Raw genomic sequence first — 22,871 nt, forward strand, 5'->3', positions numbered from 1 at the left:
CATTTTGAAAAACAAGGACGCCATTTTGAAAATGGCGGTCCTAAAAGTCTGACACACTCAATAATGCTTTTGTTGAACTGTTGGACCTGGCAAACATATACATAGCCACTGGAATGAAGATTCTAGGCCTCTTATTGTCTGAGTTATGTAGTTTTATATCAGAATTGGCGGCCATTTTAAAAATAAAGTACATGTGTACCAAGTTTCGTGCTTTTACCACAAAGTGCACGATTCCGTCCTAATATAGCCCTTATCCGCTGGACTAACAGCGATGATTCAAAGTGTGTGCACCAACAGAAAGGTACGTACAAATTGAGTAGACCAAGTCTAGGTAAAAGACTGTTACTCCGTGATGGGGAAATTCCCACGTTGAGCAATAGCTGAAACGACACGTTGCCTTAGATTGGGGGTTTTGGGCTATTACAATGTGTGTACGCAAATGTAGCCCAAAGTGGCAAATCCGAAGACAATTCTAAAGACTGCGTCAGTTATAGACTGGTTGAGCTTTGCGTGCACACCTCTCGTGTCATGTGTGGTCTTCTGGACGAGAAAACTTCCATTAAAAGCAACTCGGATTGCTTCAAACTTCGTTTATCTGACTACACGTGTACATATCGGAGTGTGTGAGTAATTTGAAAAGTTTCTGACGCTAGGCGGGGACAGAAAATAAAAGGGATCTCGTGGGATTGGGACTTGACTGAGGTTTAATCTAACCCCGGTTACCGTGTCACGAAACTGCGTCTACAGCGGAGCGGATAGTCAGTGTAACTGTTCTTGAATTACGGGATTTCTCCTTTTAAATACAATGCATTTTTATAATTTTATACAATTTATTTGTTGTTGATATATTTTCGTCTTTTATAAATTTATATTTATTTGTCATCGTATAACATTTCTGTAGTTACTTTTTGGTAACAGATTATTTTGAACTCCGCACCTCTCACGTTTTGGACGCAAACCATTTTGTTCATATCGACTAAACGTGTGTGCATCTAACTCTACATCTTGGTGAGTACTATTAATAGATCATGATAATAATTATCCCATTATGATGGCGCTACTTATAAATTATCTGTAATGTCAAGATACTATGGATTTTATTCCAATGATTCACTAGCCTAGGACGACATCTTCTTGGATTGTCGACTTAGGGGAAATTTATCATGTAACGCTGCATTCAGTATGTTTAAGTCCGCCAATTTATGATCAAAGTTGAACATATCAGTCACGATGTCGTATACATTTCAAAAAATTTGACGTTCGGGGTGGCAGGAGGTTCTGTCCCCCAGAGGTTTTGTGTGTCCCCCCCCCCCCCCAATTATGGCTAGCTGTTTATTTCCATCATAATTCTGACATCGCCCTCATTAATCCTCCTCCTCTCCAGCCTATAACACCTATGTGGGTGGATTTTTGAGAGTTGTGTGTGGTACTTTGGCCCCAAATTACATATGTTCCCCGTCTTCTCCTGATTTTCAGAGAAGATAAATAGTTGATTCACTAAACACTATAAATTTGGTCGAATTGGACTATAACAATTATTGGGGGACGGGCTGGGTGTCCTGAAATACTTCCACCTTCGTTCTGAAAACTGTAGTCATGTTGCAAGCCGATGTGCGCGGCGTGGAGGAGGAGCAGGGGGTCGCGATAGTTGAGTGTGATAGCAAGTGTGAATAATAACGTCTTGCGCCAAAACTATACATTCTTAACGACACTGGACACTATTGGTAATTGTCTAAATCCAGTCTTCTCACTTGTTGATCTCAACACATGCATAAAACAACAAACCTGTGCAATCTTGAGCTCCATTGGTCTTCGGAGTCGCGAGATAACTATGAAAGAAGAAAAAAAAACACCCTTGTCACCCGAAGTTGTGTGCTTTCAGACGCTTGATTTCGAGACCTCAAATTCCAAACTTGAGGTCTCGAAATCAAACTCGTTGAAAATTACTTCTTTCTCGAAAACTATGTTACTTCAGAGGGAGCCGTTTCTCATAATGTTTTATATTATCAATCTCTCCCCATTACTCGTTACCAAGTATGGTTTTATGCTAATAACTCTTCTGAGTAATTTCCAATAGTGTCCACTGCCTTTAAAAGCGTGAGAAAGATTTCGACATGATTTGGGTGGGTGATATATTTTTAGTGGCGTTCTCATTTCCCCCTGCTGTTTCAAAACAATCTATTTTCTTCCTTTTTTTCCAACCGTAGTAACGCAACTGCCTTCACGATGCTGAAGCTTGTTGTTCTTTTCGTATTTTTAATAACCGGAGCATTTGTTGGAGGCTTCATATCTCCCCTCCTGGGATTCCTGTCCCAGGGAACTGCAGCTGGATATACTGCGTCTTGGTGGCTGTATCTCACGACTATGGCAGCAAAACTGGGTGGTGTTGTTTCTAGTTATGTGGTGTATGTCCTTGTTTTACTCGGAGTGAGTAAGGTAATGGCAAGGATGATACCTCTAATATGCATACTTGGTTTCTTCATCTACTACTATCTCGATTGGATGCAAGGCACTGATGAGCAAGAATTAAATTAGATACATCCCAACATATCAGGACGGGGGTGGGGCGCAATATATAGCGCCTTAACTGATCACAAAACAAAACACACCATCCTTTCTGATGATTGGTATGGGGTCTATTGTGCAAATAAACTTGTTATCGGGGTAGCTGGTATACCATGGCAACTCTTTGTTTAACCCTTGACTTAAACGTTTGTGGTTATTTGTATAATATTTTCACCAAAGTCTTCATTTTGTTTATTTTACCAAGTGATAGTGTCAACTGTATTGTCAATGTTCAAAATGGCCGTCATCACATCCAGCAGCCACTTTGGGTTTGTCTTCTCAGCCGCTATTTTGGGCTTTTTCCCCCTAAGAAATACAGGCCCTCATCGTTGCACTGGGGACAGAAACCCAAAGGTGGCGCTATTATGAAACAATGCAGTGTGTAGTAATATAGGGGAACTCCTTTCTCACAACTTAATACCCACAACAGGGTTGACCAAGTCTGGTTATGTATAATAATTATAATAGAAAACGTACGCCATAATAAATGTAAATTAACTAATTTTCATGAGATCTTGATGTGTCACTTTCTCCGGATATAATATAGCACATGAGCATGATAAAAATGGTCAGTGCAGAGGTCTTGTGGGTTAGAATCTCGTCTGAGATGCCTGTGAGTTTGTTTCAACATGCCTCGGCAAAGTATACGAGTTATACAATACACTGGACACACGGGTCAAAGACCATTCTTTTCACCATCAATGTTTAGTAGCGTACAGTGCGCCACCAAAAGATGGACCGTGGAGGTCAGTTTCAAAGAAGAACGACAAAACAGATAATATACAATAAAGAATCCAACACAACTTGGGGGAAATCATTGAAGATCCATCGACAGATCATTACGTTAAAAATATAGATGGGAAAATTCAAACGTCTTTGTAACATTAATTACTTTTTTTGGAGACGGACTTATTTAGTCGGAACTCACTCTAGTTCCCATTTGCATGTAACAGCTAAATAGAAATGTCCATGGAGTTCAAAAATAAAGTGGTAAACCTTTTAAAACGCGGCAATACACTTATAGAGGCCAAATAGATGCTCTTAAAACTAATTTTTCAGAGAGAAAAACATATAATTATTTGTTTGCGTTTTGTGTACTGATATTTTGAGGGTGGGGTCGTGTCCACTGCCTTTAAATAACAAAGTAGTCAACGACCTGACGTTTCGACACTAGAGTCCTAACTTGTATTTTTAGCCGTTGAAAAAGAAACTTCTGGGTCGAAACGTATACAAAAAACGGCCAATAATTGATTGTTATTGTTGATTATTATTGTCGTTTTGATTTTTGTTAAATAATTTATTTATTTATTTTTTATGATTATCATTTTTGTGTAAACATCCTTTAACATTTTTGTGTTTGCATGGTTACCCTCTTGGCATGTCATGACAGCTGCTTACCATCAGAATGATTTGGTTACAGTGTTTTGTTCAGTATACAAACAAAGACACGTAAGCTCTAATTGGACGCTAAGCATAAGCAGCTTCAGTGACATTGGGCCAAGTAGTCTAATTTAAAGTAAAGACATTAAAACTTTATTGTTTGAGCTATTGATCGTTAGAGGCTGCATTTCCAAAAAAAAATAATTATCTTGTGCATTCTATAATTTGTAGCTACACTTCCAATGAAGTTTACCATGGGGGCAATTAAAATTAAGTTTCTAAAAGAAGAAAACAGCTTCCATTGTCATTTTATTAATTAATTGCGTTTCCATAACCAAGGAGCAGCAATAGAAAAGTGTCCCTGTGTCACCTGCAAGTTTAGGTTTTTGAAAAGCTAATACAATAACCTTTCCAGTGATGTTAAGAGACAGTTTGTAAATCATGAAAAAAAGAATTGCCAAAAATGTTGAGGTTCTTTACCTTTCAGTTTCCATAGTCAAACATGGCGACAATGGTAACGTATCCTTGCTGGGCCCGGTGTTCAACTTCTCCGTGGAGCCTTTAGCTCATCCGCTTGGCCGGGTGTTGCAGCTTGCTCCTCCGGTGGGCTGAGGCCTTGCTCCCTCGATCCTCGGGTCGGGCCGTGTGAAACGACTCGCTCATCCTGCTTGGAGCGGGTACTGCGGGGTGCGAGTTGCAGCTCAGCTTGTTCGACGGTGGATGCTGTTTCGTCTGCTCCTGCTGTCGACGAAGTTCATTATCCTATTTTGCATTTTATTTCAAGCCGCTGTCGGCATGCCAGAGGGATGGACACCATGCCACCAAAGACTCGCAAATAACCGAAAGCTCAAAAGAGAAAATAATATCTGTTAGCATGTGGAGGAGTCGCCAAACACAGCTGCCTTCAAGAGAATTAGGCCCTTTTCTTGGAGTTCTCTTGGATGACAGCTCGACGTAGTCGCAGTTTGGTTGTCTCCATGGCCCAATTTCATAGAGCTTCTAAGCACAAAAATTTGCTTAGCATGAAATTTCTTCCCTGATAAACAGGATTACCAACCAAATTTCCACGCGATTTTCAGGATTTAGCAAACAACAGCTGAATACCAGTAATAAGCAATATGCAACAAATGAATATCGGGTTGGTAAGTAAGTATCATGGTAAGAGGCACCCTATGAGCCCAGGTCGAAATTCCAGTTGAACCTAGTTAAACTGGGTTTAACTGGAACTAGTTGAAACCAGTTGATAAACTAGTTAACCACAGTTAAAACCAGTTGGTTTATAATGGAAAATGGACAGAGACCAACTGGTTTATAATTTCAACCTAGTTGAACACAGTTAAACCTAGTCCAAACCAGTTGGTTAAAATGGAAAATGGACGAGTTTGATCACTATCCAGTTGAACCGGTTGACCCCAGTTAACTAGGTTCAACTGGAATTTTGACCTGGGAAAAGATAACTTTTTATTTGAACTTTGCAAAGGGTAGCACAACAAAAGCATACTGCAGCAGTTTATATGGTGCCGGGTCTTAGACAATATTATCACAAGTAAACCCTGCAAAACAAAAATAAACTTTCCCATTCTCTGCCCTGTGTCTTCATGAACCAAACCTTTAATACAATAAAACAAAAATCCGAAGGGGCACTACTGTAGTAACTTGCAAAGTAGCTTTTCTATATAGCGCCCTCTCTTGATTACTGTTTAGTATTATTGTTGTTGTTTACAAAATGGCTGCTGTTGAGTTCAGTCTTGTTTAGTAAAGCTACGTTCAGTTCAGTAAAGAATCGTCTCCAGGCACTTTGAGTCTTTTCACATATGTTTATTTTGTTTCATTTAGTTTAACTTCATTTGTTTTCTTTTACATCTTTTGTAACTATAAATCCGCATACACATAGTTTAAATAATAGTTATCAAATCTTTCTAGCAATAAATCACAAGGGAAACTGCCAAATGGCTTAATTTTGAAAACACAAATCTTGTTGATACAAATTTATTGCTTTGATAGTTTTCAACATTTTTAAATGAACAACAGTATGTTTTTCATGATATCATCAAAAATGAATTGCAAAACAAAAGTGGTAGAGTCAATAGGCAACGCAAGTTATAAATTAGTTGTCGTTCGAGGGCGCAACATCAACTGGCTCGGAGGGACTGGGTAGTCTACAAATTGGATGGTGTTATACAGATATCTCGTCTCCAAGTTGTATTGCGATATCGTTTTTAAACAAAACGAAAACATCACCAACAAAGACTACAAAAGTGATTTATCAAAAGTCTACCTTGCCTTCAAATAAAAACAAAACAAAAAATGAAATTGTATGGTCCCCATAATGTCTGTGAGCAGAACATTTTATCATAAGCATAGACAAATCTTGCTTAGCAGAAACAAGTAGCTAGCCAACATTCCATGAAGTCTACTATATTGCTTAGTCAAGAAATAGTGCTATTCTGCTTAACAGTTTCATGAAACTAGGCTCGAGGTTGGCTTGGGCTGAATTTACAAAAAAAAAAAATTGTCCCATAAAATTACCACAAACAATAATTGCATCTTTACTTTACACTGGACGGAATGTTTACAAAACAGGAAAGTATAAACGCATTGTATGTACAAAGTTTTTACAAATTTGAAATTTGGAAGGTGTTTTTTTTTTGGGGGGGGGGGTGGACACATGATTCTAGATCTTTTTATAGTTTGAAGCGCCGACTGTGTCCGTTCTCCTGTGGTCCCGGCCCTGGCTGATGAATGCGATTTTTGTTTACAAAACAGGAAGTATACACGCATTGTATGTACAAAGTTTTTACAAAATTTGAAATTGGGAAGGTGTTTGGGTGGGGGGTGGGGATGGAGACATCATCTAGATCTTCTTATAGTTGGCAGCATCTACTGTATCCGTTCTCATCAGACGCCCTGGCTGATGAATGAGATCTATGACGTAGGCCTTGGGTGGGAACTTGGGCTTCACTGGCTGAAAGGGGAGAAAAGAAGAACAATGCACATCAGTGACAGGGGAAACAAGTAGCCCTTCAAATTTAAACGTCAATGAACAAACCACAACGGAAACTGACCTGGTAAAATTGTAAATAATCTGGATTTGACAAGTACAAATTTACAGGGTAACTAATTTTGAAATAGACTGCCATACAAGCCAGCCACTCTTGGCATCAGGCAAGGCATGCACAGGTTAAACCGAGTCCAAATTGTTTGAGTGTTGAAATACCCACAGTGGAAAACTTCCAGGGATGGTCCAGTATTCTCTAAAACTCTTCCAACCAAACTATATTCACCAAACTCTTCCTATCTTAGGACTTAGGACGAGTTAAGTTTCGTAAAGGCATAGGACGCATTGAACCCATCTTAAGTTAGGACAGGTTACTTAATCTTACTATAGCATTTCATAAATTCGGCTGCAGAAGTATACCAATCTTGACCAAATCCAGACATTTTGATGATGATTTCCATTGACATGAATGAGTATGATTTTTAAGGATATTGACCCAACTCACCTGGCGTCATAATCATAATAATTTAGGATGTGCCAAACTGGTGGGCAGTGCGACTGCGTTATTCAGTGAAGGGCCCATTTTAGGCGACACGAGGGTAACATGTAAACCTATTGGCAACCAAAATGGTGAGCGTGGCACAGTCGCCGCATGTGACATGCATGCAAGGGGTACTTATCTGCAGCTATAAGAAACTACAAGGGTCAGAGGTTATACATGTAAGACACTTACGTTATCATCTTCATCTATCAGCATGATCTCATTCCAGGCCCGGTTGTAATCTCCTCTTACTAAGGAACATCCCACACCAACACGATCGCAAAGCGTCTGCAAGACAAAGACAAATAATGACTTGGTGTAATATATCGTAATAATTAGTTCCCTTCACCACACACGGAAGTGTATAACCACTGTGTGTCTAAAGCCTGGTTCATACTCTCCTGCGAATGCAAATGCGATAAAAGAATTTTGACGTCAACGCCATGTTTTCTCTCGAATGCTTCAACTCAAGCGAACTATGAGTTGCAAATTTGTGAAGGCAAAATTCGTATCGCATTCGCATTCGCAGGAAGTATGAACAGGGCTTTAGTCTTGCCCGCTCCATGCTTCGACATACTATCGGACAAAATAGCAGGGGCTAATGGGTAACTACCAGATACTACCACATCACAGTGTAACTACCAGATACTACCACATCACAGTGTAACTACCAGATACTACCACATCACAGTGTAACTACCAGATACTACCACATCACAGTCCATGGCAAAGGTATACCCTGATTTTAAGCAGCTCTATGAAAATCATCCCAGATTTATTTCAAGAGCCGTTTTCCTGTACACAGGTATGAATCATACCGTATGATACTTGGCCCTTAGAAAAAAAGAGAAAACAATTTTTTATAAGGTACAATGGTAGACCTACATGTACACATGGTGATTGCTTTAGAAGACTTTCCGGGCTATTTAACAACAATTTTTGAAAAAAAATTCAAGGACCAAAAAAAAATAACAAAATAACAAATCGAAAAACAGACTAAAAAAGAATATAGCGTCTCTGTATACCTCCTTTGAGATTGGTGCAAGTTAACTCCCACAATTCAAGAACTGACTCCGCGGTAGTGCAGTTAAATACGATCCTATAAGTTAAAAAGTAGTAGTCCCAGCCTATAAACAGAACAGTTCTTTTCAGAACTAAGAAGCCTCCCGAACACTCCAACCAATCTACTCCGCAGTAGTCGAACAAAGCAAGACAGTTCTCTAAGAACAAACTCTACCTGGCAGGTAGATACACACATGGTGTTACCGCAAACCAAATATATATTGATACCCTCACCATGCAATGCCTCAAATCCTATATCCTACATTTTGACTCATTTCTAACTGGACTCACTTTGAAGAGCAGCGCCCTGTGGTAGTGGATTCCCCTGTCTATCCTTCCGATGGGCAGGACATTACTCTTCAGCTCGTACTTCAGCTGACTGATGGACAACTCGTAGCTGAAGTTTGACAGCTGACCTCGCTCGATGGCACCACCCATCTTGTCACTCACAAATCTACACAGGGAACAGCGAAAATATGGGGCACATTAGTCTTGTCTGTCCGTACGTTCTTATTCAATTCAAATTCAATTCAATTCGAGCTCACATTTATTTCCATACTTCTAAGTTCTGTAAAGAACTGTACAACCTGGGTGGAAGGAAGTAAATCGACCAGCCCCCGGTTTCACGAAACTCATCGCAAGTAGCGACGCATCGTCGGGTTTGCGATGCCTCGCAGACCTAAGACACGATTTCATATGCATCGCAACTTACGACGTGTAACCGGTTGCAACTTGCACTTGTGACGCGTCGCAGCGCTTCGTGAAATCGGGGGCAGGACTACTACTTAGCTTTAGTGGATGGAGGGGACTTCTCATTATAAACTTATTTGCCGTAGAGTGAGTTCTTAATTGGTCTCAAAGTTTCCACTAGCTTGCTCTAGTCATCGCCATGAGACAGGAGCTACAACCCTCGGCAAGTTAGAGTGCCCAATTTCAGGTGACCTGTAATTGACCCCTGACCAGCAACGTACATGCACAGTGAAGCACTCGCGCGAAGAACTCATTTATAGAAAGTCTAGTCAATTATCGGCCTTCTCGCTGTATTGTCACTGGTTTTCCTCTACGCTTTACACATGTTGGAATGGAACAGGATGAAGAAACCATGGGCTCGAGGCTGGTTCCAAATAGTCGACCGCATTAGTAAACCAATGGTCAACCAGCCTGGGCTTGGGTCAATAGTCAACCAGCCTGGGCTTGAGTCAATAGACAACCTTAAGTTAACCATGGTGCACATTTGAACTTGCTCAAATTTCTTCAGTACTCACTTTGCAACTCCATCCACCTGCTCCCTAGTGGTGGGCAACCCTCCCACATTAACCAGCATCTCAGTGATGTACTCTTCAAGCTTGGTATCTGCCGGAGGTTCAAACGTAGGGGGTTGCTGATTCAAGATGGCCTCTTGCTCGGCGAGACGTTCTGCTTCCAGACGCTCGCGTAATTCCCGCTCTTCTTTTTCCTTCTTGGTTTCTCGTTTGCCTCTGCAAGAAAACACAAAATTGATAAAGACATTGATGAAGTCTTCGTGGGCCCGTCCAGCGCTTAAACATGTTAAAGGTTATTTATCATAATTCCATGTTCAGACTAGTCAATAGGACAGTAGATGAAAATTTGTTTTTTAACCAAAAATCTAAAACAAAATTAACAATAAGTAACTTCTTAGAAAATGTTTCTTTTGACCAAACATTAAAACTTTTGACACCTTTAATCAATAAACTCCGAAAGGCTAATAATTAAAAAGTATGCAAAATCTGCTTTATTTTTGAAATAAGTAATTAGTAAGGACCTTTACAGTACTAAAGCTCAATAATTAATTGTTTGCAAAAAAAATAATGCAGCATTCTAAATGATGTCAGCTTGTTTTATGTTCTTACCAAATTCTGTCAAACCCCTACGCATTATTTATTGGTCAATGCTTAAGCCCGGTTTATACTTCCTGCGAATGCAAAGGCGAAGCGAATTTTGGTGATGCAACAATTGGTACGCGCTCCTTTTTCCCTTTGTGACGCAATGAAATTCGCATCGCAATAAGCATTCGCAGGAAGTATGAACCGGGCTTTAAGGTGGATCAATCGTTATGAAACTCCTCTTGCTGTCCTGTAGGGGGGCCAACTCAGTTGTCACATGGTAATGCCGAAAACTATTGAATGAAACAACTCACCCTCTCATGGTCGACTTGGATGACTTACTCCCCAGGTTGGTCCTGGATGTATCAGGCTTCAGGTCTGCTTCTGATTGGATAGTTTGCATCGGTGAGCCTGGTGGACTGTCATTCAAAAAATTGAAATGTAAATACAGTGAGAGATTTAGAAGGTGGATCTGACTATATGCAGTACACAGCATTACTGAGGCCCTGGACACTAATGGTAATTACTCAAAATAATTGTTCAAATATACATTTTGATCAAAAGGTCCTTAAAAGCAGTGGACACTATTGGTAATCACTCAAAATAATTAGGAGCATAATACATTTCTTGGTAACGAGTAACGGGGAGCTGTTGTAAGTATAAAACATTGTGAGAAACGGCTACCTCTGAAGTAACGTAGTTTTTGAGAAAGAAGTAATTTCCCACGAATTTGATTTCGAGACCTCAGAATTAGATTTAAGGTTTCAAAATCAAGCATCTGAAAGCACACAACTTCGTGTGACAAGGATGTTTTTTCTTTCATTATTATCTCGCAACTTTGTGACAACCAATTGAGTTCAAATTTTCACAGGTTTGTTATTTTATGCATATGTTTAGATACACCAAGTGAGAAGACTGGTCTTGACAATTACCAATAGTGTATTTATGTTTTTCTTCGAAAACGAATGTTTTTATTAATTTTTTTTTGCAAATAAATACTTTGATGACCACTTTGGATCAATAAACCCAAATGATCAGGCACACAAAATATGCAAAAGCAGTTTTCCAAAATCCATACAAATTTAACTAGTGACCTTATAATATAGTTCCGAGCAGACAATTATGTAGATTAACGCTTACCTGACATCAGCTTTTGCACAATTTATGAGAAGAACCGGTCTCTTCTGATCCACCTCACGCTTACTCAACTCTTCAAGGGTCAGGAATTTGCCGTCAGGACGAACCTGTGAATCAGAACAATGTAATATGTTAAAACTTGGTTATTATATTATATTACAAACAGTACTTTAGAACAATTGATCATGTTCAATGGGAAGTGGCAGTGGTGTGATAAATGCCTCTGGGGTTGATTTCAAAAAGCACTCAAAATTCATTGCAAGACAAATGTCAGTAGTATCATGTTGACTTTTATTGTGACATCACATTTTTTTTAGCAACTATGATTGCATTGATTTGCAGTTAAAGTCAATCTCGGCTCTTTGTGAAATTGGCACCAGGTCATCAGAGGTAACTGTCAGCATGCTGTGGCACAATGCTGCCAATCAAACCAGAAACACAATGGCAAACCCCTTCTCTTTCCCAAAGTGCACTGGGTTCTTTTACTTGCGTCACATCGACAGGAACAACAACTGTACGTGCCATTGTAGCATCTTGGTTCACCATATCTCAAAAAGGCAACATGGCATTGCCAACCAGAGAAAAAACTTCTGGCTGGAAAAAACTCACCCTTCCAGCATCGTAGAAGCCATCCTGAATAATATCATTTGGTCCTAGGCAATCCATCAAGGCATACTTGGCTGGTAGTGTGCTATCAAGAAGACGCTCCAGTGCTGCATCACTGAAGGTGTTCTGTCTTGTACTGGACATCTTCACTTCCTTCAAGATGTCAAGTCCGCTACAGTGAGAGAAAACACAATTTTATAAAAAAGCTTAATAAGACGCAAATACAGATATTTCAGATTATTCAATGTTAAAAGGCATAACAGGTAAATCTTTAGTAAAGCACTTGTCATGGGGTTTGTTAATGATTAGTTTAGAATTTATAGATCTGTCAAAAACGAGATGCGATCTAATTCTTACCCAAGTTTGCATAGCTCTGTTGCAACTAGTGGGTCAGTGGCACACACTACGATGGCCCAAGATGCACTCCTACGTACCTCATCGTTCCCTGACTGAAGAAGCTTCAGTATGGGTGACAGGCCCCCTAAACCACGCAGCTGAAAATACCAGAATAAATAACAAAATGTAATAGTTAAAAGAAGAATCTTAAATATAACTAAAATACGTGTATGGTAAAGGCAGTGGACACTATTGGTAATTGTCAAAGACTAGCCTTCACAGTTGGTGTATCTCAACATATGCTTAAAATAACTAACCTGTGAAAATTTGAGCTCAATCGGTCATCGAAGTTGCGAGATAATAATGAAAGAAAAAAACACCCTTGTCACACAAAGTTGTGTGCGCTTAGATGGTTGATTTCGAGACCTCAAGTTCTAAATCTGAGGTCTTGAAATCAAATTCGTGGAAAATTACTTCTTTCTCGAAGACTACGTCACTTCAGAGGGAGCTGTTTCTCACAATGTTTTATACTATCAACCTCTCCCCATGACTCGTCACCAAGAAAGGTTTTATGCTAATAAGTATTTTGAGTAATTACCAATATAGTGTCCATTGCCTTTAAAGTGGAACCTTAAATATGGTAGAGCAACAGTTAAACGAAGGGCCCAAGGGTGTAACTTTCATATCAACAAATCTGTTTTTATCTCCTCAACCATGTTTCTGAAAATGTTTAGAATAAATAATTAAATGAAGTAGGATTAAATAAATCCTTAACTATATAACTTAAATATTCAAGTGAATTGAAACACGATTAACTCTTTCTATCGATTCTAAACAGTAGTATAAGTTCACCTGTGAAACCAGCAGATGTCAATCGACTTTACGTGATTGAAAGACAATTTACCAGGGCCCAATTTCATGGCTCTGCTTACCGCCGAATTCTGCGCTTACGATCGCGATTCCCCGCTTACGTGCAAGCGGCGAATTTCTGCGCTAGCCTTGAAAGCGTAGAATGCCTAGTAACGTGAAGTACGCACGCGCAGAAGCCCAAATTTGCCGCTAACACGTGAAATACGCTAGCCCTAAGCACAGAATTCCCTGCTTCCGTAAGCGCCGATACTGTGCTTAGGGTAAGCAGAGCCATGAAATTGTGTCCTGGTCTTTACAGTAACAAAACCTTCGACTGGTGGTGTACAAAGCAAAATATGAGGGATTCAAAATAATGTAGGGGATTAACAAATGCACCTTCCACACACAAAAGGATGTCAGTTTTTTCTTCCTGTAGAGTGTTCAATGGCTAGGGCTGAGATTTTGTGTTGCATTGGTGGTTTCATTCAACCATTCAGATATTTTTGAAATGAATTTTAACGATAGAGAGTGTAAAAAAAAGGGAGCACTGTTAATTTCTAAAAGGGGAAGAGAAAGATGTAGACATAATGAAAGCTATGACATGTATGAGTACCTGACTTCTAGATTCTGCATCACACACAAACGCAGCAATAGCCAGGGCTGCTTTACTCTGCACTGAGGTGTTACTGTACAAGCAAAAAAACAAATAAAAAAATCAATCTTTTTATAAAATGTATTGACAAAAGAAGATGCTCACAAGGCACTTTGGAACAAAGAGAAAATACCTTAAACGACAGGTTAGTGAAGCTAGTTTTATATCATTCGTTTTTACTTTTACACCGATTTTTTTTTTATCAAGCAAAGGTACACTCAGAACTTTTCCGGGTTCTGTCACAAAAAAAAGAAAAAAAACCCAGGAAAAATCACTCCGCAACCCATTTATGTAGCACCTTACAATGTGCCCTGCATGATGCGTTCGGCATCCAGAACCAGAGGAAAACCCCCTACTGGTTAGCAATAAGAGTAACTGATGGGTACACATGGGACCAACAGTCCATTTCCCATGGACCAAGCAATAATGGTTAAAGGCAGTGGACACTATTGGTAATTACTCAAAATAATTATGAGCATAAAACCTTTCTTGGTGACGTGTAATGGGCAGAGGCTGATGGTACAAAAACATTGTGAGAAACGGCTCTCTCTGAAGTGCCATAGTTTTCGAGAAAGAAGTAATTTTCCACGAATTTGATTTCAAGACCTCAAGTTTAGAACTTGAGGTCTCGAAATCAACCATCTAAACGCACACAACTTCGTGTGACAAGGGTGTTTTTCTTTCATTATTATCTCGCAACTTCGACGACCGATTGAGCTCAAATTTTCTCAGGTTTCTTATTTTATGCATATGTTGAGATACACCAACTGTGAAGGCTAGTCTTTGACAATTACCAATAGTGTCCACTGCCTTTAAGTGCCTTGCTCAAGGACAACAGCCGGGACTCGAACCACGTCCACTCTGCTGATTAGAAACACCAGAGCCTCATGTCCTGTGTGCTGGTTGACCGCTCGGCCAAACACAACATAGAGTAAGATTCATGATTTAATACTTACGTTGACATGAGAGGTGACACGAGTGCCCCCACCACTCCCCTCTTCTGAATATCCACTCTCAATATCTCGTCCGTGGCCATGTTGGTCAGCACGATGGCGGCGTTGGCCTGAGCTCCCTCGTGTGAGCTATTGAGTAGACCGATGAGTGGCTCGATGCCGTTGTGGTCAGCCACCTCGACGCAGTTGGCCATCTGGGAGGTGGTCAAGTTAGCCAGGGCGAGAGAGGCATTTTCGGCGATGTCACCATTGTTGTTATTCAGAAGTTTAATAAGGGGTGCAATGCCATCTTTAATAAAAAAGGGGTAAAGAGGAAAAGACAAATTAAATACAATTTTATAATTTTTTGTATTATTCACTAGGAGCCTGGCTGGTAAAGCATCATGCAATGTCTTCCAAACTTAATAAGCACAAAATCGGCCGCTAAGCAGCTCTATAAAATTTGACCTGGGATGTTAAAAGCAGCCCGGTCTAACTTTAGAACAGCCATGAAGTGCAGCTTAGGGCGGCCAAGAGAGCAAGGGGCTTAATGAAGGCAACGTCTTTAGACAGCTTGAATTGAAACTCACCATACTCAGCAATGGTAACTCTACAGATTGGACTCTGTGCCATGATGCCTAGGGCTAGAGCTGCAGCCCCCATGACCTGAGCATTATCCGACGTCTCAAGGAGTGTGATCAGCGTCTTCTCAGCTTCTTGCTCATGGAATATCTTACAATTCTCCCCTGTCAAAAATTAAGGACATTACGGAATACAGTAGTTCCTTTTTTTTTTTTTTTTAGTACAGCAATACAAGTCAGGCCTGATACTTTACAGGGGCAACGAAAGTGATTGCCTCCATGCCCCTGGTAATTGCCTTGGTGCCCTTTAAATGCTACAGTAGAAATGTACAACTTCCATAAGGGTGCCTGCCGTCAACGCTGATGATTTGCTAATGGCAAGCAGAGCCATGAAATTGGAAGCAGAACTTGCACGAGTCCGTACTAGACCACTCAGCCACCACATGAATGAATACAATGCATCTCCCAAATCAATGTTGACAGAAAAAATAAAACTAGTCAAAACAAAGTAGTTTAATTCTTTAAATTGTTTTTTAGTTTTCATTTTTATAGCGCCCCGAGCACCTTGGTGGATATGTGAGCTTTATAAAACTTTATTATTATTATTATTCAAGCATTATTTAAAATTGTTATTTCTTTTAGATAAAGTGTGGCAATAAAAACTAACCATTTCTCGCGGCTCGTGCGATAGCTTTAGCGGCATGTATCTGAGCTTCGGGGACCGGTGATTCAGCAGCGAATACCAGGAGTTTCTGCAGACCTCCTGTGGTCTGTATGAGTTCCATCGTCTCAACGTCTTCAAGACAGTTGGAGAGAACGAGAAGGGCGTGGACGTGAAGATCCTCCCAGTCCTGGATGAAAAGAAAGAAAAAAGATTCACAGAATGACTGTAAAAAAAAAACACTTGATTCCTTCTTGATCTTTCTATCTTACCTGACATAAAGTGTCGACAGTATTAGCGAAATCTTAATCTATAGAAACTGATCCGGTGAAATTTGATCCTCCAACATCGATCTGTTTGGCTACATGTACTTACATTGATCGAGTGAAAAAATGAAAATTTTAACAAATTAGCGCTCTGTTTTAACTCCTTCATAGCAAAGGATCCGTACAAGTACAATCTGTTTTACAAAAAAAAGGGTCATAAATTGTACATACAAACGACCTATTATATACATGCCATTATCACAATTAATACTATTGACTTTTGGATATACCAAGGCAACACAAAGCAGCAAGTTACATTTTGTTTTATACAGAATTTTTAAAAAGGTACAAAAGATGGGCATTTTTTTTAAAAGCAGGCACTGAAAGAAAGGTATTTCCAATCTCAATGCTACCAAACTAACCTTTGTGCTGACAAACTCAACCAGTCGTTCCAATCCCTCCATCTCCCTCAATGCCTCTCTGTTATCCACGTCCTGCGTGCACAGCGTCAGACAACGTAGGGCCTGCTCCTGGATGGAAGGGTACTCGGACTTCAGCAGCTCAAGAAGTGGCTCTAAACCGTGGAGCTCTCTGCGTTAACACCAATATAGAGAGAGAAGAGTTTATTACGAGACTTGTTTGACCATGACCTGAGCCCTATTTCATAAAGCTGCTTACGCAGAAAATTTTGCTAGATGCATTTCTGGTAAACAGAAATGAGCAGAACAGGTCAAAATTCCAGTTGAACCTAGTTAACTGGGGTCAACTGGTTCAACTGGATAGTGATCAAACTCGTCCATTTTCCATATTAACCAACTGGTTTGGACTAGGTTTAACTGTGTTCAACTAGGTTGAAATTATAAACCAGTTGGTTTCTGTCCATTTTCCATATTAAACCAACTGGTTTTAAATGTGTTTAACTAGTTTATCAACTGGTTTCAACTAGTTCCAGTTAAACCCAGTTTAACTAGGTTCAACTGGAATTTAGACCTGGGTAGAACAGGCAAAAATTGCCTATGATAGTTAGGCTGGTGTCTCAGACATAATAGGGCTCCTTAACATTAAGCCTTAATCTTTCGAATAAGAGGTAAAACCGTTAATTGTGTAAGGCATATTAAACACCTAGAACACTTATCATGAAAGAGAAGGGACTTGACTCCAAGTGCTTCTGGAATTGGCTGTATGAAGCACTCTCTCTCTCTCTCTCTGACATGTCTAAGCATATTTGGAGTAAATTTAGGCTTACGACACTAAAGCTCTCGATTGATCCTTTCTAGAGAATGCTTTTAGCAGAAATAGGAAAGGCAAAATAGAGAGTGGAACCAACTGTGGAACCTTTGTTTGTGGATGATCGTGGGTATTGAAATATTTTTGAGAATTTTTGGTAAATTTGTACACCCTCTCCTGCTTATCATAGAATCCTTTGTAAGTGGCAAGAATCTATGGGCCATATGCAAAGAATTCACGGCAAAGAATTCACGGCTAGCAGTCGAGCCATGACATTGACCCCTAAAGTCTAACCTGATAGCTGTTCTAGTCTGGTAGTCTTGCAGCAGCAGGCAGATCGCCTCCACTACATTCTTCTGCACATCTGGGTCTGGGTCTGTGAGTAGCATGATGAGTGGTTCCAGACCGTCGTTCTCAATGATCTGAACCTTGCTGGTGAATTCCTGGGACATGTTGGCCAGACACAGACTGGAGAACTCATGCACGAGGGTCTCCTCTGTGGGTGTGGAAAGTAAAAGAGCGGTCAAGTAAAGTTTACAAATTTAGAATGCGCCGTTCAGAGATTTTAGCAGATTGGCTGCCGATCGGGGAAAGAACCAAGTTATAATTCTCCTTTATAAAGGCCCTGGGACATGTTGGCCAGACACATACTGAAGAACTACACAAGGGTCTCCTCTGTGGGTATGGAAGGTAAACTAGTGTGGTCCGCCATTTAAGTTTAGAAATTTAGAATGCACCAATCAGAGAATTTAAGCAGTGATCAGGGAACGAACCAAGTCACAACTCAAGGTCTCAAAACTGACCATTTCTTAAAAGTTTTCTCAAAAGTCGAGAAGGTAGTGCATTCTGCTCTACCAGCCAGGCTCCTAGTGAGTACCCTTGCCTACATCCTTACGGACTGTAAAGGGGGTAACCCTGTTTCAGCCACAGGAGGAGGTGGCAACCAATTCAGAGACCTTGTTGCAAAGTGCCACCATAAAGTGATGTTTCAATTGGTTTCCAAGGGTTTTGAGTTACCAGCTTTCTATGTGCTTGATCTTCAATCATGTCAATGTGTTAGGGTACCCTGCAGTCCTACTAGGAAACCTACCGTCTGGGGCGAGCAGTTTGATAACATTCCCAATGCAGTCACTCTTTCTCAACAGCCGCCTCACTTCAGCTGCGGTAACAAGAAGTAAAAAGAATTTGTTTCAAGAACAAAGTCAAGTTTGTTTTATAATGAGCAGTACATTGAACCAACAATGTTCGGTCTTTGACCGCCCTCTATTGCACTGGTATTGGCCTTGGTGCTACCAGCAAATATTTTCCAGATCCTCCTCTCAAAAATCATGGAACTCGTGTGTAAACTTTTCAAGTCAAACTTCCTCACAAAAGTAATTAAATATACAAATACTTTTTGCACAGTAAAGCTCTTGAGCTACAAGAGTATATAGATGGATTGCACATGATGTCATTGGCCACCATCTTTGATGAAAATGCACACGTGAAAAGCTATCATTGGCTCAGAAGTGTGCAAAGCGCATATTTGAGTGCACTTTTCCGTTCTTTGTCATCAAGTATGGCGGTCAATGACGCTATTTGCAATCTATCATTATATGGTCCAGTTGAGATTTGATTTCTAATTTAAGCCCTGCAGTCTGTACTCACGGTGGGCAGATATGACTCCAAGTGTCATGGTGGCGTTGCGTCGAACTGTCTTCTCCTCGGAGGTAATAAGTCTGAGTAGGGACGGGATGGCGCCCATGTCCATCAAGAGGGCTTTGTTTTCATCACCTGTAACCATGGTAATAAAGTCATGTAAATTTAGAATCGCATTAGGGATATTTTGAATGGCAAGGCAACTTTCCCTTTATAAAAGGCACCTCTTTTATGGCACTACATTTCTACTTGAAAACTTCATGGGGCATTGTCAAGGCAGTTATACACCATAGAAGTCTTGTGCTTATGCGAACATTTAGGGATTATTTCAGCCCCACATATAATTCTAACAAACTTGCACACTTTGACAGGTCCCAATGTTTCTCTAAACGCAAGACTTGCAACTATTCTATATGACCAGGAACATTATCATAATGCTTCTGTTGCTTTCTTAAAGTATCAATCTGGGGGTCAATTTTATTAATTTCTTTTTTCCCCATTTCAGCCACATCCGACAAGGCAAACGCCAATAATAGGATGGATCAAAACATTTAATTACATAAAATAGCACAAAGATAAGACTGATCTTAAGGTTTGTGTCAACCTACGACTATACGGGTAGCTAAAGTTCGCTCATTTCGGAAAAGACTTTTGAAATAAACCTACATTTTTCAGCAAATTTGTAGAGCGCTTCACACGATTTGATGAGGATATCATCTTCAGAGCTGTTCAGCATCAAAACCACTGTGGCTGCTTTCTTACTCTCAACAGAGAGGGGATCAAACTGGAAAAAAATAATAATAATAATTTAGAAAAAAAAAAAAAAAAATAAAAATGGAATTATGAGTGTGTATGGTAAGGCCACATAAAAAATATATTGTTGATCGTCCCTGCCCGACCGTTCAAAAACCCCGACCACATTTTTTTTTTCCATGGCTGGATATATCTTTATACTTTTACTGCCCAGATTTTTCAGCTAATATTTTTTTCAAAATGTATAGGTTTGAAAAGATGTTTAAAGAAGGTTTTTATTCATGTTGGCAAAGCAAGAACAATTCTTCAAATGTTTACTTGGGCTACACTGTGCTTAGTTGAATGAAAAAAATTTACAGAAAATGTCATCTAGAAGTTAAATTTGTTTGACAGAACTATTGAAAACATCAAATCCCCACAAACCCTCTGTTTGATAGTGATTGTGATGATTTCTTTATTCTTGATTTCATATTTGGCATGTCAACAAAACTTAAAAAAAAAACTTAAAAAAAACCTCCCTCCCTCCCCCATCCGCAAAAAAAAGGACTATCAACAGTTTTTTTTTATGTGGCCTAATGTAAGGCTCATGGACACAGTACACTCATAAAGGAAAGGTTTCTTTTTAAATTATACAAAATCACAGAATTCTAATTGTACAATGTAATAATAAAAAGTGTGCTTGAGATTGGTAATAAGAACTAATGGTAAAAAAAGATGGTCATAGTGGAAAGGTGCCATTAAAATATTTGGCTAGAAATTTTACATAAATATTGAGAAATGAGTATAAAGCAATATTATACAAAATTTGTTGGGTCAAGACGCGTGAAAAGTGGCTCCGTCAAGACAGCATCTGGCCAGGAACAGATCAATGTTTTGGTTTTTTTTTCCAGCATAATACTTACAATGTCTTTTGGAGGAGCCTCCGTCTCCTTCTTGTTTTTCTTTCCCATCGTGTACAGTCAGTTGTTTCTTCTCTCTGTCCTATCAACCAAAACCAGTCAAGGATAAATTAAATGATTTGCATAATACAGTCATGACATGGCGAAAGAAAAGAGAACGAATGCGTGTTCATATGTCTCTGTACTGTAGACTGTAGTGTAACGACAGGATTAAAGACATTGGACACTGTTGGTAAATGTCTAAGACCAGTCGTCTCACTTGGTGTATCTCAACATATGCATAAGATAGCAAGCCTGTGAAAATTTGAGCTTGATTGGTCGTCGGAGTTGCGAGATAACTACATGTATGAAAGAAAAAACACCCTTGTCACACGAAGTTGTGTGCTTTCAGATGCTTGATTTCGAGACCTCAAATTCTAAATCTGAGGTCTTGAAATCAAATTCATGGAAAATTACTTCTTTCTCGAAAACTATGTCACTTCAGAGGGAGCCGTTTCTCACAATGTTTTACACCATCAACCTCTCCCTATTACTCGTCACCAGGTAAGGTTTTATGCTAATAATTATTTTGAGTAATTACCAATAGTGTTCACTTCCTTTAAGTTTACAATCAGCTGCTACTTAAATAAAAAGCACCATCTGGATTACCAGAATTTACCATCTCAAGGGACAGACATTGTTTTTTAAAAACATGCATTGCCTTTTGAAATTGGCGCACGACCTAACCGCCTTCCAGACATTTCTGTGACGGGAATCGTGAAGTTCTAGATAGAGCTGAATTGAAGGTGTTAACGCATTCCAAATTGAAAATTACACAAAGTGTTTCGCCTGTTGAGCCGTTGAACAACATGGTGCATAATTGGTGGGTGCAGTCTTTGAAGTAAGTTGGCCTTTTTTTTAATTTGCGCAACATGCCATTTTTCTCCGCAAGGAATTTGACTCCTTGTCTTGCATAATGAATAATTTCCTCGGAGGAAGCTCCCCTCTGACTCTGTCAAGTCAGGTCAGGCATGTCTGGTGCAAACTTTTAACACAGGCACAGCGCGATTTTTGTTGTTCGACACTGCAAGTGTAATCTTTGAACCACTTGTCGAAGCTGTACGAAGAAAACTTTCCTGAATAATTTATAATTTGTTAAAAAATACTATAAAAAAAAGAAGAAAGGCTCAGTCATGTTAGTTCATTGATTGTTATTGTTTGATTTGGAAAATTGTAGCAGCCATGCCATGCCCCTACCCTATACTATCCCTAGCCAGTAGCCTTTAATTAATTTATATGTTTAGGTAGGCCTATACATATGCCCTATGTCTGGATTTTTTCTAAATAAACAGTTCGGTTGTTAAAAAAAAGGGCCAAGCAAACAGAGTATGATAAACATATTAATATAGTATTATTATAAAAAGTCACGTTGGTACAGTAAAATCGCCTGTCAATTAGTATTTATTTCGGCCCTCTATCATCATCATAACTGCTTTTAAATAGTGCATACTGCAACTGGTTAGTGACAATCAACATGATCAATTCAACTTGATTTTTTATTTTTAACCACGCAAAATACCACACAAAATTGTGTTTAAACTGAAAATCTTTTAAATTAATTTAATAACGACTCACTCACCTATTCAAACTTAAGATATCTCTTAATTTATACTGGGTTTAACAAGCAAAGTCTGAGCAGTTTTTATCATCAAGTCTGTGATCGTTTTTTGCGGAAACTGGCTCCAAGTTGTTTAATGTGTTGCTATCACTATATGACGTCACTTTAGTCAGCCACACGTTAACGCGAGCACCCCTAAACTGCATCCTTTCAAGATCAAAGAAGGATGAGAGGGGACCAGTTACCGTATTACTTGATGCGTCGTTTAGGGTACCGAGTTTATACGTAAACGTAGAATGTCCTAACCACAGGCCTAATTTGCATAGGGCGAGATCGATCACAAGACA

General features: G+C 39.5%; 1 protein-coding gene and 1 long non-coding RNA gene across 3 annotated transcripts; one reads left to right on the plus strand and one right to left on the minus strand.

Annotated features, from left to right (window-relative positions):
* The first annotated feature begins 428 nt into the window (after positions 1-428).
* LOC117298995 lies at positions 429-4,237 on the plus strand. Its single transcript, XR_004520023.1, has 3 exons — positions 429-623; positions 919-1,008; positions 2,208-4,237. It is a non-coding gene; the product is annotated as an uncharacterized LOC117298995 (long non-coding RNA).
* A 1,518-nt stretch (positions 4,238-5,755) lies between these two features.
* Positions 5,756-22,652, minus strand: LOC117298322 (armadillo repeat-containing protein 3-like). 2 transcript variants are annotated; one of them, XM_033781504.1, is made up of 19 exons: positions 22,546-22,652; positions 20,931-21,004; positions 19,942-20,059; positions 19,285-19,410; positions 18,728-18,796; positions 17,932-18,133; positions 16,833-17,001; positions 16,151-16,334; positions 15,493-15,648; positions 14,927-15,212; positions 13,932-14,004; positions 12,491-12,627; positions 12,137-12,305; positions 11,531-11,634; positions 10,705-10,809; positions 9,812-10,024; positions 8,838-9,000; positions 7,677-7,772; positions 5,756-6,910 (listed from the first exon to the last, which is right to left on the minus strand). In XM_033781504.1, the coding sequence occupies exons 2-19, from the start codon at positions 20,976-20,978 to the stop codon at positions 6,800-6,802; spliced, it is 2,529 nt and encodes an 842-aa protein (XP_033637395.1). In that variant the 5' UTR covers positions 20,979-21,004; positions 22,546-22,652; the 3' UTR covers positions 5,756-6,799. The 2 variants fall into 2 exon arrangements, with proteins under 2 accessions (XP_033637395.1, XP_033637394.1); XM_033781503.1 differs by having other exon boundaries at positions 20,931-21,009.
* Positions 22,653-22,871: the final 219 nt, after the last annotated feature.

The sequence above is a fragment of the Asterias rubens genome, chromosome 13, assembly GCF_902459465.1.
Source record: "Asterias rubens chromosome 13, eAstRub1.3, whole genome shotgun sequence".
NCBI classification, from domain to species: domain Eukaryota; kingdom Metazoa; phylum Echinodermata; class Asteroidea; order Forcipulatida; family Asteriidae; genus Asterias; species Asterias rubens.